General features: G+C 43.9%; 2 protein-coding genes across 3 annotated transcripts in view; both read left to right on the plus strand.

Moving 5' to 3' along the window:
• The window catches only part of LOC102033761 (protein eva-1 homolog C), a 177,111-nt gene extending 174,895 nt beyond the window's left edge, over positions 1-2,216 (plus strand). For both annotated transcript variants that reach the window (XM_031066730.1, XM_031066731.1), the window contains 2 exons: positions 1,867-2,034; positions 2,159-2,216. In XM_031066730.1, the coding sequence (XP_030922590.1) occupies positions 1,867-1,910 (44 nt within the window). In that variant the 3' untranslated portion in view covers positions 1,911-2,034; positions 2,159-2,216. The remainder of the gene's footprint in view (positions 1-1,866; positions 2,035-2,158) is intronic.
• A 13,607-nt stretch (positions 2,217-15,823) lies between these two features.
• Positions 15,824-16,643, plus strand: part of EVA1A (eva-1 homolog A, regulator of programmed cell death) — a 12,618-nt gene continuing 11,798 nt past the window's right edge. The window contains exon 1 of the mRNA XM_031066732.1: positions 15,824-15,956. The gene's annotated coding sequence lies outside the window, so the exon portion shown is untranslated. The remainder of the gene's footprint in view (positions 15,957-16,643) is intronic.

Here is a 16,643-nt window from a genome sequence, read left to right on the forward strand (position 1 = left end):
AGGGAAAGATGTGGTGATGCATTTCCTTCCTGTTTCTGGGCAGTGGCAGCTCTATGCTGTGCGAACAAAGTGGTTTGATAAAAGTGGTTTGACAAGAGTGTTCAGCTTTGGTTGGCTGAGTTCAATCCCTTCATCCTTGGAGAAGGCTGAGAGCTGCTTTCCATGGAGCTCTGACAAGTGGAAGGGATGTGTCCTGCTCCATGAGGGCAGATGGTGCAGCACAGATGGGCTGTTGGAGCAGGTACCTCTGTACACAATCAGTATTTTTGCCACAGATGTGGCTGGAACGTGTGCAGGGACAGTTCAGATGAGTCCAGGCAAATTTTTTCAGCTATGTTCTTTGCCTGTGGAGCAGTTCAGCATTCAGTGTTTCTAAAGGGCTGTCCATTCAGATAACACACAGCTGATAACGTCCCTGAGCTGAATAAGTGTCACGGCCCTGTGTCTGGGTACAGTCCCACAGGGCTGTTCCAGCTTTCTTTGCTGTGGACAGGCAGCAAATTCAGCTCTTTTCTTGGCCTGACACATCTCCAGGTCATCACTGGGTCCTCTGTCTGTTGTGCTGCCACAGACCTGTGATGTGATGTCCCGCATGCTCTGAGCCCTGAGGAGCAGCAGTGACCTCCCAGGCTTGGGCAGCTGCTTAGTCTTTGTGTTTGACCTCTGGACTTCACTGAGCACTTCTGTACTGATGAACAAATTGTGCCAAAGCCCAGCTTTTGACGCCTTGGTGAGGCTGGTGGTGCCCTGGCAACTTCATCTAATGGGTGGCATCACTGCCATGGCAAGGGGCTTGGAACTAGGTGGTCTTTAGGGTTTGTTTCAGCCCAAGCCATTTATGATTTTATAATTCTATGATCCATGACGCTGGAACTCTGTGGACCTCTGCTAAGTTACAGAAATGACATTTTATGTTGCATGGTCTGGACATGGCTTAGAAGTCAACAGGGACCACATGCTGTTCCCAGCGGTCATTTTGGATGGAGTCACCTTGTTTTGAGTGTGAAGAGAGTTTAACGATGCAAAGGTCACACTGTACCAGGTAATGGTGTGTTTAATTTTTTTGCATCACAGCAACCGCAGTTTACTTCTTCCAGAACATACAAGAGTGGAGGTTAATGCTCTTTGTGTCATTGTAAACAGTTTCAAGGATCAGGTGATCCTTATTTTATCTATCACGAAATCTTCACAGGTCTAAACAGAACGCTGGAAGGACCACACACATTTTCCTTCCCAGGTCTCCTCATTGTTTATGGCAATGAAGCTGGTGGGCAAAGAAAATGCCTTACGAGGAGTGGCTGAGGGAGCTGGGGGTGCTTAGTGTGAAAGTTCAGAGAGGACCTCGCTGTTCTCTACAACTCCCTGAAAGAAGGTTGTAGCTAGGTGAGGGCCAGTCTTTTCTACCATGTCTCAAGTGAAAGAATGAGAAGAAATGACCTTCAGTTGCACCAGGGGAGGTTTGGATTAGTTATTAGAAAAAAAAAATACACTGAAAGACAGTTGGGCATTGGAATAAGTTGCCCAGGCAGGTGGTGGAATCACTCTCTGGAAGTGTTCAAGAGGTGTCTGGATGTGGATATGTTTTAGGGATGAATATACTGGGACTGGGTTGATGGTTGGACTAATTAATCTCGAAAGTCCCTTCAAATCTTGATTGTTCTGTGATTGTGGGATGATTTCAGGCACCGTTTACTTGAAGGCCAGGGTCTGCTGATGTGGGTAGGGTCATCACTCCTATGTGTGGGCTCCTTTTCAGATCACAGCAACCCTCTTCCTCACCCAGATGTGTGTTAACTGTAGACAATTGCAGCTATTGGCTGTTTAGTCTCTGACCTTTCAGGATACGCTAACAAAACACTTTTTCAGATGACATCAAGACACCACTGAGGAGGAATATTTTCTGCCTCTGAAGATGGTCTGGGGAAATACAAAATCTGAGGGTGGACATCGTCTTCATGCATAACAAGCAGCACCAGCCACTTCACTGCCTGCTTGGCCTGCAGGGAAACAGGGACGCTGGGTCTTCGAGGTCAGGTACACATCCCTGCTCATTGCAGGGGTTTGTATTAGGTGACCTTTAAAGGTCCCTTCCAAGCCAAACCATTTTGTGATTATTTGAAGAGTCATCTGACCATTCATCTCACCTTTGTCCTTTCAGTCCCATCACTGCAGATTTACAGGGTGATACAAGCTGCAGGAGGCTTGGTGCAAGACCCTGCAGTGCAAACTGCTGTGATTCCTCTTGGAAGAGCCTGGGAAACAAGTGAGAAACCAGAGTTACTGCTCATATGTCCCATTAGATGCCTGAGTTTGAATAATGTCTCAGCCATTTCACTCCTTTTATCAGCCTGCTGCAGGGAGACAAGCCTGAAGATGGATTTCGATTTCCAGCTCTGTGAAACTTGGCTGCAAACTGATACTTGGGTGCCTCCAGAGTTTGGGTTGCTGTTGGGAAACTGGGCAGGCTGTTCCTTGCACCAGCTGCTGTACAAGCACATTTCTTCTCCATATAGTGTTTGTAATTAGTGTGCCTCTTTCAGAATGAGCCTGACTTTCAACTCTATTTGTCTTAGACTTTCCATTACCTGGAACATAATTGGAAGTGAGTTTTTTGCCCAAGTGTGAAAAAACCCCAGGTTTGATGCAAGATTTTTTTTAATACCTATTTTTAAGATAGGTTCTTTATTTTATCACAGAGAAAGTCTGAATCAACTCAAAGGTGAAAAGCTCAGACCAGCCAGAATAGTGATCCAGTTCTCACCCTCTAGTATAACATTGATTTTAATGGAATGGCAGAGGTCTAAACATGCCAGTGATGTAACAGACTTGTAGAGTGTACTTGCTGCAATTCTTGCTGAACTAGGAGAAAGTTAGGAAGGAGGTTTACCTGAGTGTAAATGAGATTAATCTCCTGTCTTATTCCACTGAAACAGCCAATGCTTTGATCCTTGTTCAATTATTTGTTGTATTCCCCCTGTGCCCAGGAGTTATGGGCATGAATCACAGTCTTCTCCTGCCAAGCTGAGGTCAGTTTCAATACTATAATATTTGATACATCTCATATCAGCAGTCTGCATCTGGCAGTCAACAAATTAACAACTATTTTTCTCCTCTAGCTGTTATGATCCCATGCAGTTATTAGAGTTAAGGTAATTAAGGTGGATTACTTCAGATTTTAGGTAATGTGGATGGTTATTGGAATTGCAATTAATAACATCTTGTCACTATAACCCAAGCAGGTTGTGAGGTAGATTTTATCCTGTGCAGCTGCATTGATAGGGATTAATTTTCCTTTGGCAGCTCCAGTTTGCGAGCTGAGCCAATCTTGCAGCGTGTGTCTTTACAGAGATGGGCAGTGGTTCCTGTGGTATGAGGTGGGGTCATCCCAGCATGGGACAGAGGTACTTTGAAGGACTGTATTTATGAGTTTCTCTGCTGTTTACAGGGTCTCATAAACCATCCCTGTCTATCCCCCCATACAGGAAATTTGTTTGTTAAAGGTTTACTTGTTCAAAAGGTGCTCACAGCCTCTTTGTGCTGGATTAATCCTTTTATCTGATGATAAGATATCAGGGCTGGTGGGCTCAAGATATCCAGTGGAGGGAACAAATTCTGCAGTGCAGAGCATTATATTCCACTTGAAAGAAGTGGCACCTTAAACCGAGTGCATGCCAGATAGAGGCTCTGCCCTGGGTTCAAGTTGCTAGCAGCAAAGGTATGTGTTAAAGTCATGCTTTTTCTACGAGTCCCAAAAAGGAAGCCTAAAAATAGAGGTCCCACAGTATGGAGTTCCTTGTCTGAGTTAGCAACCTGCATTTCCTTTGGAATATGTGATAAGAAACACTTTCAAACACATGGCAGGATAAGATGTGTCTCCATTTACATGTTTTAACTGATTGAATTCAGTAATTTTGAAAGGGGACCAATGCCAGTGGATGGGCCTTGCTACCCAAACAGGCAGAAACTGGGCAGTGCTTAGCAAAGGCCACCAGCAGAAGAGCATTGCTGACCTTCCCAGAATGATCCCCTGGGGCTTGGCTGCAGTGGCAACCTGGTGAATCAAGTATTGCAAGTAGCCAGGGTCTTCAGAGACCTGCCAGCCTGTTAGAGAGGTCTCAAGGGAGCCCCAGGCAGTCCTGGAATAATTTCTGTATTAATAGGTGGGTAGGATTTGATTCAGGATTGTTTACCTCTGTTAACTTTGGAATAAATGAGAGGAGCTTTTTGCCCAGCAATGTCCTACGCCTGAATGTATATCCATACATGATGTGCAAGCTTGCATCTCAGTCTTGCCAAGCTTTACGTGCACTAATGCAGGTGTTTACCTGAAGGGGTTAAACTGAGGGATTAGTCAGCCAGTCTGTATAGCTGATGGAGGGACGAATTAACTCCCTCCCATCCCAGTAAAATACCTTCAATTAGGTGGTGTGAATCCAGGTATCATTTGAGATATTCATATAAATGGATCTTAATAACATGTGTGGAGAATGGGAAAGAACAGACTGCTTTGCAAGAAATGTCCCTGCTGAACATTTCATGAAGCCTAATAGAAACAAACACTTAGCTTTAAAAAACCTTGTGTTCTCTTAAAAAAAAAACCAAAACCAAACACTTAAGTACTGGAAAGCTGCCACAAGAACCCAGTACTGAGTATTCCCACAGTTTCTTCCCAGTGCTCCCAGACTGTAGCTGCAGGGCAAGTTGCATAAGAGCGTGGGGTAGGTGCTCAGGAACATCCTCACTGGGCTGTAACAAAACCCTGGCATTGTTTTCCATGGTGTGTATTTGCTTTTATGTGGGGTCAGGAAAGTGACTGTAATTTGCTGTTTCACAAAACTGGCAGTTACTCACAGTAGCAATTGTAGTAAGATTTGGGCTTGCAGTCCTTACTGCTCCCTTGGGCTATGCATGGAAGCAAGATGATGCATGCTACGTGTTTTCTACCAGAAAAAGAAATAAAATAAAATACATAAACCATGCAAAGAACTTTTCACAGTCTCCAAGCCAGATTATTTAAAGCTGATGCTGTGTGTCAGAGAGGTTCTGCCTGTAAATGTACTTTGAAAAAACAGGGGAGGCTTAATACTCATAATTAAAAAACATCTATAGGGTTTTTCCTCAAAATTTCCACTGTGCTCAGGAAACCTCAGCCCCAAAGGAGGATGTCTCACAGGTTATAACCATGTGAATGGAAGGATTTATATTGAAAACAGTTTTGCCACTTTGTTCACAGGTCCTTGGATTTCAAGTTTGTTAGTGTAGCCTGGTTTCTATAAGCCAAGTGCTGAACCACTGAGGAGCCAGTGATCCCCACACTGAGTTTTGGGTCTCAAACTAAGCTGTGTTTTCGTTCAGTAAATACTGATCTGCATTCATCTGTGTATAACTGAAGGGCATTTAGCCCTGTAGCTGCCTTACACAGTTTTATTCACTCCTTATCTTTATTCCAATGCAATTGATAACCTTTCACTGTGCGGGGTTTCCAGTTTAGGCATTTCATGGGACCCTGAGAATTGCCACACTAAGGCAAACATGTGACCCGAAAAAGTCACTGCCTTTAATGGCAGAGGTTACCAGCTGCTTTCTGATGACATTCCTCATCTCCTGCTATCAAGGCACTGCTATCTTTTTGGGAAAAACTTCTAGCCCCTTGCCTAGTTCTCTGCTGTTTGATTGCAGAGAGGAAAAGCTGATAAAGAACTAGCACACACTTTTGGATAAGTAGCACTTGGATAGAAGGAAAATATTTTTGTACACAGCATAGTTTTGCTGCTGTAATTACCAATGCTTTAATTATGCAAGGAGAGCAGATGGAAGAAGCTCCAGGCTGTGCCTGCCAGCAGACACTGAGACAAAACATGGGGAGCTTCCAGAGATGTGCTAGTTGTGGTTTCTCTTTGAACTAGGTTTCTTTTCTGGATTGCTCTTCTGGTGTCTCAGAGGTCATCAGTGGTCAGTGGACTATAGAGTGGGTGGCATTGCTTCAGAGCCAGGCACAGAAAATCCCCTAAATACCTATCTTGGTCAGTAGTCTTGATGGAGAAATTATATTCCTAACTCTTGAAATATAATGATTGGATCATACCAGGCTAGTTGTTTGCTCAGATGCTGAAGCATGAGGCTTCTTATTCTTTATTAAAATATTTGGGCAGTGCAATGTAGCTCTAGATGTCATTTTCCCTGGTACCTTCCTTTCCTGCCTGGGTTCTGCTTCCTGGCTGCTCCTCTCCTTGCTTGATGGAGGCTGGCATGGCTTCCCATCAGCTCTAGAGGGTTTCAGGACCTCTGGCCCTTTACTCCATCCCTTTCTTCTTTTTATCTTGGATATCCTTGCCCTGGCTCTCATTTAAGTGACTCACAGTGATACATAATGCTCAACCAAACACTGCTTTTGAGTACACAGTTGTGAAGATCTCCAAGGGTCACTTTCCCTGACAATGTTTGTGTACAGCTTTCACTGAAATTCATGGGAATGTCTTTTGGCCCAGGTTTTACAGAATTGGTTGCTGTGACTCAGGTGATTCCTGATAACTTGCAGGGCTGGAACCACTTGGGTATGGGCTGGCATCCTGAGTACAGAGACTCTCCCTTGCTGGTGAGCAATTCCTTGCATGAGCAATGCCCTGACTCTGGATCAACCACCCTTGAACACACAATACTCACTGCTCTGTCAGTGTTCTCCTGGGAGCCTCATATTGTGCCACACATTTCCTGAAAAATAGATAAGCAGCACAAAAGAATATCTGCCAAGCCCTATAGCCTAAATGTCAAAACAGTTCAGTATTATAAGAGGAATCCCAGTACTCTGGGTTGGAAGGGTGGATCCACAAGGATCACCAAGTCCAGCTCTTAAGTGAATGGCACAACCTTGGCATTTTTAGCACCAGGCTCTGACCAACTCAGCTAAAGTCTTGCAATGTTAATTGTTTGACTAAAATGAGTGAAGATGATGAAAAGAAATAGGAGTGTGTCCAAGTCCAAAAATTGGTGTAACTCTGATCCAAAGTGGAGTGGATATATTCAGAGCATTGCATAAAATTCTAGTTTGTAATAAGTCTCTCTGAAGAAACCAACAAACAATATTCCCTAAATGCCTAAGAAAGCCAGGGCTGGTTTGCAAAGTACCAATGAAAGTATCTGAAAAATGCAGCCCAAAGAGGGGAAATAGGAAAGACTGGCAGAATGAGCCTGACTTCCTTGTTAGTCTGATTCTTGTGGGCCTGGTGGAGAGGAGATGCAGCCGTACTACCAGCCAAGGTGCCATGGTGGGATGTAGCTGAGCATGCTGGAATTTGGACAAGAATCAGCTTGAGTCTCATCCTCCTCAGGATGCGTTATCTTGTGAAAATGCAGAACTCTCCTGACTTGGGGAGCAGGCAGAAATTTACCAGATGAAAGTAACTCTTTGTATCTGCAGGTATCTCTTACAAGGCTTTTTTCCTTTTGATCCATTTTTCTTTCCAAATAGAACGTGTAGGGAGCAGACTGGCACATGCAGTGCTTTCCCCTGTGCCCTTTGGAGACCAAAAGCCACATCAAGCAGGAGATTTATGAGTTGCTGGCAATAGATGCTTCATGCTCTGTTATTACATTTCAGATGATGAAAGAAGAACAACTGACTTTCATGGCTGTGAAAGCAGTAGGAAAACTGCCTGTGGACAGATCTAGCACATGCATCACTGGATAGAAATTAAGGTGTTTTATAGCTTCAAGTTCAGATTTGGAAAGTTCAAGATAGCAGAAAAATATCTGACTAAAAGATGTGAGGCAGTTCGTAAGATTTCAACTCAGATACACTCAGGAGAATAAATCCAAAGGTAACATTATGATTCATTAACTATACCTAATTAGGCTCCTAAATTTAAGTAGACAGAATCTTCCCTGGAGGCTTTCAAAGGCACCCACCTTTCACTGTTGATGATACAAGGAGCTTAGGAACATAGCTTATTTAAGGAGGACTTCTTCCTTAGGTACCTACAGGGCATAGGTTGAGTTCCCAGATAGGTGAATTGGATTTCTAGTAAGGTTATTGCATTTCTGGGCAGGCAGAAGTCAGAGGAGTCAGGGAAAAGTGATCTGTTGCCCTGTGCAGGAGGAGGAGAGCCTGGGAAGGAATGGTGCTCCTGTTTGTCTCTTCCCCGTGGAGTCTCAGTTGGATGTTCAGTGTTTCCTAAATCTCCTTCATCTCCCAAAGCCTCTGACATCACTGGGCCTTTCACCTGTGAGAGATTTCACTGGGAGCAGTGGTGAGACTGAGCTACTTTGTGTTCCACAGGCTTTGTTCCTGGACTGCAATTGCTTCCACTTTGGAAATTGCTTCTCTGATTGCAGCTGCATGAGGAAAGGATAAGCATGTCCTTTTCTGTGGAGGGCAAATAAGAGAAAGGGTTGTCTGTATTATATTTATATACTTATTGCACAACACCTCTCTAGCAGGCTGCTGCCAGGAGATATGTGTAGTAAAAGGCAAAAGCATCTGGGCTGTCTCAAGAGGAGTCTTGGCAGAGTGATCTGAAAGTTTGTATGGGTTGTGTTAGACATCCCAGCTTGTACCACTTCCCACCACTCCCAAGTCAGCAGCAGAACAGACAGATTCCTGCTTTGGGCAGAGTCTGGAGGGAGGGCCCTGGTGCAGGCTGCGGGCTTGGGGAGGTGTAGGTGGCTTTGGTTGTGACAGAGCTTGTTTCCCAGACAGTCTCCTTGCTTTCTGCATGGTGCTTGGAAGTGGCCTTACTGTAATTGGCATGAGTCACTTCCTTGTTATTGGTGGTTTGGAACACCATGCGTGGAAAACACGGCTGCAGCAGGAACTCCCTCTTGCTCTTGGGCTTTGCATTCAGTTTCAGGATTGCAGCCCATATCCATACTGGGTAATTTTTTTTTTTTTCAAAATAACTGAAGGAGATGGAAGCTGAGGTTTGGACCACTTGCATTTGTTAAATCTCTGATCTGGTGTTTGGGGTTTTTTTTATGATAGCGAATGTTTTTCTTGGCAGTTTGTTGATCAAATCCCAACTTTCAGACTTTTGGTCTGTTGCAGAAAGTCCCTTCATGTCTCCTGCTGTCTCCTGGGACAATTTACACTTCCTGTTTAAATGGTATTGTACCTTCACTCCAGATAAAATATAGGGTGGTGTGACATGCCTTTGCAGCCAAGGTGCAGAGCTGATGTCAAGGGTGCTCAGCCTTTTCCAAGGCTCATAGAGACATTTGAGAGCTGAAGGATCTGATGATCTCCTATTAGGCAATTGTACTCCTATCTGACCAAAAATCCAGGATGTCTGGTGGCAGGGCAGGACTTGAAGGTAGGCTTTGGATGTCTGACACAACACATGTGATCATGAGAAGAGGCAAAACCTCTTTGCATGTGAGGCCCTGAGCTAGATGGAGCATGGATAGCTGGAAAAGGTTTCAGCTTATTCCTTGGCCATGTCTGAGACCCTTGGGATAAAGCCAAGGGGGTAGGCTGTGCCTCAGTTTATGTTTGTTAATCAAATTATCATCTTCCCACCGCTGTGTTTCCAGCTACACAGTGGTGTTACTGTTGTCACCAGGCACAGAGTCTTCTCTTGTATGGGATTTTTCCTTCTTGCTCTCTGACTGTTCTGTGATACTTTATGGTCTGGCACAGCCAAAATCCATTATTTTAATAGGTATTGTTGACTGACTGCTTAGTGAATTTAGGTTTTACTGTGTAAAACCCACTGTTAGTTCTGGAGTTTGAGAGAGCCATGTACATGTGTACTAAGGAATTGCTTTCTTATAACAACTTGGAATCATGGATGATCCTATTTCAGGCTGAATTCTGTGAATTCTTAAGTCTCAAAAAATAATCCTTCAGAGATGCTACCTCTAAAAACATGCAGTAGTTTATATTGGGTGTTTACTCACAAGAGTATTTTTTTATTATTATTATTTTAAAAATATATGTTGAGCCCCAACAGGTTTGGGCCCCAACGTGCCCAGATAAAAGGCTTGGTTGTAATTTTCCTTGGTGAGGGAATAATGTTTTTGTTCAAATTGCACTCTGCTTCAAGCATGCTCAGGAGAGTTTGCTGAAGATCCTGCAGATTTGCTTTAATCATGCTGAGCTTTGGGAGCAAATGCACAGGAGAATATAGAGCAGAGGACTGGAAAATGACAAGCCCCTTGTCTGTGTGTTTTAAACACTGAGCTTTCATTGATCCTCTCCAGCTGACTGATGTGTATATCCAGTGAAGATGGAGGTCAGGGGATAATTGCTTCCTGGGAGTGGAAGTCTTTAAGCCTGTTTAGGACAGAGCAAGCATCAGAAAACACCAAATGATCAAATTAGCATAAAGAGGGAATGGTTTGAGTGCAAGGCTGAGCTTGTTTCCTTTCTTTGGCACAGACTCCCTCTGTGAGATTGAACAAATAATTTTGATATTTAAACACTTTCAAAACTTTGTCCCTGAGCCAATTCCCCATCCATAAAATATGGGGGCTATAGCATCAACTGTTTGGATTAGGGGAATAATATATGTGTTTAAATTGAAACACTCAGCAACACTGGAAAATAATTACACAGAAAGAGCAGTATTCCTCTGAAAATAATATATTGTGGCAACTGGTTGAACCCCCAGGACTGGAGTGTTTAAAACTAGACAGATAACATAGGAAACACAGCAAATTATCTCATTATGGTCTTTTCATACCTGAAGAGGGTCTGCAAGAAACCTGAGGAGGAACATGGACATGTAATGACAGGCCAAGGAGGAATGGCTTTAAACTGAAAAACAGTAGGTTTAGACTGGGTATTAGGTAAAAATTCTTGACTGTGAGGGTGGTGAGGCACTGGCACAGGTTGCCCAGAGTTGCTGTGGCTGCCCCATCTCTGGAAGTGTCCAAGGCCAGGTTGGACAAGGCTTGGAACAACCTGGTCTTGGTGAAGGTATCCCTTCCCAGGAGAGGGGACTTGGAACAAGATGGTCTTTAAGGTCCCTCCCAACCCAAACCAGTCTGAGATTCTCTGCCCTTAATGAACAGTGGAGAGGCATTGACTGGCCTTTCCATCTCTTAGCACTGCAATTAGGATGTTTCTGCTTGTAGACACAGAATGTTGCTGCTTGTAGACACAGTAACTTTTTCTTTTCATTAGCCCTGGCTTTTCTGGCCACACAAGAAACTGCTTGTGTGAAAATTCCAGCAGAAGGCGTCTCCACTGAGTACAAATAAGGATACTGTCAGCAGCACCAGCATGTGCCTTTTCACACTGTCCTGCTGGCTGCTCCTACCGACTGATGGATCTGCTCTGCCCATGAGAGCACACTCTGGCTTTGATTTTCCTTCACCCTTGTTTCTGCAGTGGGGGGAGACTGCCAGGCAGCAGAGGAGAAGTTTTGTTGTGAGATGGGTGCAATTAATTCATTACAAATAGGTAATGCAGCTCTTGGCTTGGGAACTGGTATAAATTATTGCTAACATGATGTTGATTCAGACAGATGAGCAGTGGGAGCTGGGATTGCTTTTAAAGCAGACACAGAGGGATTATGTAAAGACTTGAAAGCCTGTAATGGAAGAGGAATGAACCTGCTGATCCGAAAGAATTGCAGATTTATAACCTAGAACCAACTTCTGCAGGTACCTTCATGGAGTGTCACAGAGATGGTGACACTTTGTCTCCAGATCAAGTCCTGGCTGGCATGAAATCCATGTGGTGATGTTTGAGTTGAACGCCAGGGTGAGTGGCTGAGCAGGGCTTGCCATCTAAAAAGTTAGAGCTCTGCCTGTGCTTCTCAGATGCATAGCCCAAGTTGCTGTAGAATTTTATCATTTGGATAAATATCCACATTTCAATGCTGACTGCTCCCCCCTGAGACTGAAAGTCCCTAGAGGTCCCCAGAGCAACTCATCTCCTCTCTTGCAGATGATCCAAGCTCATTTCTCATGTGCATTTTTAAGTGCAGGGTTCCTGACTATGAGGTGTGTGAACACTTTTACTGAAGCTGTTTCTTCCCCTCTTGATCCATCACTCATTCTGCTGATTGAGTTGCTTTAACTTCTCTGCTCGATTGCCTGGAGCAGGACAAGTGCCAACCCTTCCCTGCCAGGATTTCTGTGCTTAATACTGAGATAAGACTAAAATCCTTGGTACTTCTTTTCTGGTGGTTTTAATAATAAATAACTTTCCTTGACACTTTGCTTCAACTCATGCCATGCTTTGTGTCAGATGCACTCCTCTCCGGAGAATTTAAGGAGGGCATTTCAAAGGAACCAGATGTTTAATCTTTCTTGTGGAGTTGGCTGCCACACAGGAGCTAACTGGAAATTGTGAGGTATTTTACACTTGAGAAATGCTTTCCATTTCACAGTCTTTCTAAATCAAAAGAAAGCTGTGTATCGGCTGAGCATCATATAAACTAGAAAAAGAGCAGACTTGCTGCGTGCCATCTCTCTGTGTACTCTTTACAAAGATGGGCCTTTCCTGGCAAAGTGTACTCAAGATGTTTATGGAGTCCACAGAGAAAAATGATCCCTTGAAGTGGAAAAGTCCAAGTTTGTGTGCTGTAGACATCCTGTGCTGCTCTAAGTTGCTTCCAGAGTTTTAAAGGGATCTAGCTGCTGATGTGAAGAAAAGCACCTCTTGGAATTTTTGAAAGTACCAAAGTGTGTGCCAGTCACAGGTGTTAAGCACGTGCCTGCTTTTGGGAATCTCACAGCCACCTCTGTTTTCTTTATCCTCACAGCCACCTCTGTTTTATGGCACCAAATGACTACCTGATAGTGTTCTTACTTCCTCAGCCACCCCAAAGAGGTAACAGCACACCCCTATCCATAAGGTGCTGTGACAATAATACTCTCTATCAATGCTTCTCCTTGAATACTTCTCTATCTCTACTCTTCCTTGGGATATTGTTGGCCAGTTGCTGACTGATTTAGCAATGGTCTGCTTTACCTGGCTCCTTCCCTGGTTCTGTTGGTAGCATTCAGGTGGTGGTGGCACAGATGCCAAGATGGAAAAGCCATATCTCAGTTCTCTGGGCGTCCTTAGGAACACCCAGAGATGATGGTGTTTATTTCCCCTGCTTCACTCAAATGTTTAAGTGTTGGGTAGTGTCACTTTTTCTATGAAAGATGCAGGTTCATCCAGCCTGTCTTGTGCCTTGGAGATGGTCATGAATGCTGAGAGGTAAAGGAGATATTTATGAAGAAGAGTAAGTCTGAAACATGAAAGCTTTTTTCTTCACTGGATGCCTATCAACAGGATACTGGGATGCAGTTTGGGTGAAAAGTTTATAAAGGAAAATGTCCTGTGTCTGTCAAATACTTACCAGGTTCTCAGTCTGAGATACAGCAATAGGACTCTTTATTTTTGGAGGGTGCTGAGCCCTATGTGCTCTGCGTCCTTTTGAGTGCCTCAAATTCAGCACCCAGAACTGCAGTTCTCTCTGGCTGTGGTTTGCAGGATAATCTCTGTTCTACCCACCCCCTCTCCAGACTTTCTGATATTTCCCTGGCACAGGTATCCCCCTCATTCCTGTCTGGTTCCTACCAGGGGATGTGTTTTTTTGCTGCCTTCCAACTGTTGCCAATTCAGAGCTCTATGCCAGCTCTTTGATATTCAGAAGCTGAGGGGTTTTCTGTCTGTTTCCTGACCTAGCATGACTCTTCTAATAATGCAAGACCTTCAGTGCTGATGTCCTGGCAGCCTAATACAGGAGGTCAGTCTGTAAATCTACTTACAATTTTCTTTGCCTCAGCAAAGACAGTAAGTCAAACATAATGTAAACAAAGTGGTTGGATCACTTCACCCACCAGTAATGTGGTGGGTGATGCAGGCGAATTTAATGGATGCGATTAAATCTCCTGTTCCAGTCTGGCAGCTGATTAGCTGCAGGGGGCAGGCAGGAATTTCCTTTCTGATCCAGAGCTGCCCTCTTTCCAAGTTCTCCTTCAAGCTTCTGCCAAGCATCTCAAAGTGCTTTGCATTTTTAATTGTGCTTCTTCACGCCCCTGTGAGGGTGGAGATGAGAGATAGCATGATCCCAAGTACAGCCCTGGGGAAACTGAGGCATTAGGAGGGGGAAACCTGCTTGAAATGAGAGAGGAAGGTGGTGTTAGACTTGGAGAAAGGGGACATGGGCATCCCAGAAATCTTCTCTTGAAGCTCATGTGGGTCTACTGAACTTGTGCCTAGTGCTCAACAGTCTATGTCTTAAGAACCCTGAAGTCTTAGTTGTCTGCTAGGCATTAATGTGTAGTAACTGACAGGAAAAATAAATCTTTCTCCTGTGGAAATTTTAATTTATTTTTGTCTTTCATCACTCAATTCCTCTACTTTCTGAAGAGAATGACCTGTATACATGTTGCAGACATCTCTTTATGAAAAATCTTTTCTTTAGGATTTTTCCTTCTGAGAAGCTGTGGCCTCAGAAACAGATGTAAACAATGGCTGCTGTGGAATGCAACAGGTCTGTCTGGATTGGCCCATCTTGGATGTTTATAATTAATGGCCAATCAAGGACCAAGCTATCTCAGACAAAGTCCGAGAGAGCTGCTTTTGTTATCATTTCTTTCTATTCTATTCTTAGCTTAGCTTAGCTTCTGAGGAAACCTTTCCTTCTTTTTCTTTTTAGTATAGTTGTAATATATATATATATCATAAAATAATAAATCCAGCCTTCTTAACATGGAGTCAACATTCTCGTCTTTTGCCTCAACCAAGAACCCTTGTGACCACTGTCACATATACATATTTCTTCTCTTTGTATGGAGAAGCACTTTGCTCTGAAATAGCCTGAGGTGTTGGCTGTGGCTGAGGAAGAGAACTAGTTCAGCTCCATAGATGACTCCATTCTTTGTCCCTACAAGGGAAATTAGTGAATTCACTGTGTGGATTCACCTTCAGTGGGTGTATAATGAGGTAGCTACACCACCTTTGATTTCTTTACCTGGTTGTACAGCTGAAGAGCTGGCCTTGTAAGGGGGAGAAAACACTCCTGTTATTAGGGCATGCTTTGGCCCAAAGAAGAGACCAGAGATGTCCAAAAAATCTGTCAAGTATCAACCATCATTCCACCTGCATGTTGCTCATGCTGTGTCTGACAAAACAGAGAGCAGTAGGGGTTAGCTGAGTCTTCATGTTCCTCGGGATGGTGGGAATGAAGAATGAGCCTTTCCCATCTTGCAGCCTACAACTCAATGGGAAACTGTATTTTGGATCTCACAGGGTGGGGAGTGTTTCTTACAGCAGGAACTTATTTTTTGTGGTGGATTATTTAAGCTTTATGATTTTACATGAACAGCATCCTCTAGAGTTTGGTTTTGTGAATCTGCAGTGGACAAAAACTTCTGATGTTCAGTCTTGAGCCAGCACCTTGATGGCTGAGAGTGGCAGGATTTCAGGCATAGCTATAGCTCCCATTGCTATAGGGCATCCTGTCCAGCCTGCTGTCATGGTAGGAGCAGAGAGCTCTCACTGAAGTGCTCTGAAGCCTAGAGCTGAGGCCAAAGCCTGGTTTACTAAACTCTGTTTCAGTTTCTGAGATGAGTGTTTAAATAGAACATCTGAATCTGATCCTTAGCCTAGTCTCAAGGCTTAATTGTAAATAAACAGTATCTTAATCACTTTATGGTTTCCAGCATTCTCTCATTGAATGTCTCTGTGCTGGCATTTGGAGAGAATTCATCATAGTGGAAAATGACTGTCTGTTTGGGCAGCACGTGGTATAATGAACTATCAGCTGAGCCCGTAGCATGATGTGACAATTCTCATTCTGACCAGCCGAAATAACTCTAACAATTATGCTCTTCTTGCTCCTCTCTTTCAGTTCCCAAGAAGCTTCTGCATGAAACTCAGGCAGGACCAACCAATCAACAAGTGCATCAGAAGCCACATTTCCCGCTGCAGCCAAGAGTGTTTGACCCCAATGTTATAGGGGACGGCGTGTTCCTTTCGGATGTCTCTCCTTCCAACATAGAGCCAGCTCTCCCAGGTAGCTGTGACCGTTGTGGTGTTGGCCCAAGCCTAAGGGTGTTGTGGTAACTGTTCCTTTCCATCTCCTCTTTTGTGGATTTCTGTATTGCTCCTATATCCCATGCACATCACAGTCAGAAAGGGCTGTGACAGCTTCAAGATGTGACCAGCAATGGACTAAAGGGAAACTGTGAAACTGCTCAAGGAATAGTTGGGATAGCAGTCATGGCCATGCCTGTCCAAACTCATCACAGAAATACTTTCCAGACCTGTCTAGTGGCAAAGGAAAAAAAAAAAAACAGGGCAGAGACAGTAGATCTGCCTCATGGGACAGAGAAGTTTTCAACTGAACTTTGAAATGCAATGCTATTTTCATAAAATGCAAAGTGGAAAGATATGAATGAAGTCAGATCTTAGCCATCTCTAGGGATAGGTGAGTAGGAGGAAGGGGTGGTGTATGAATAAAGGAAAATTGCAGGTGAGCACGTGTTGGATTCCTCTGTGGTTTTGTGTTGTTTCCCAATATGCAGGAGATGGTTTATGACACTACTGAAAATCCCAGTCTGTGCTCCCAGAGATTCAGCTTGAGGGTGGATATGGGCAGAGCTTCTCTCTGTCTACACTTCTGGCAAAGTTAATCCACAGCTTGGATAGTCAATTCACAAATAAACAAGAGCTGGCAATAACAGGTTTGTCAGTATGGAGG

This window comes from Geospiza fortis, unplaced genomic scaffold (genome assembly GCF_000277835.1).
Source record: "Geospiza fortis unplaced genomic scaffold, GeoFor_1.0 scaffold98, whole genome shotgun sequence".
NCBI classification, from domain to species: domain Eukaryota; kingdom Metazoa; phylum Chordata; class Aves; order Passeriformes; family Thraupidae; genus Geospiza; species Geospiza fortis.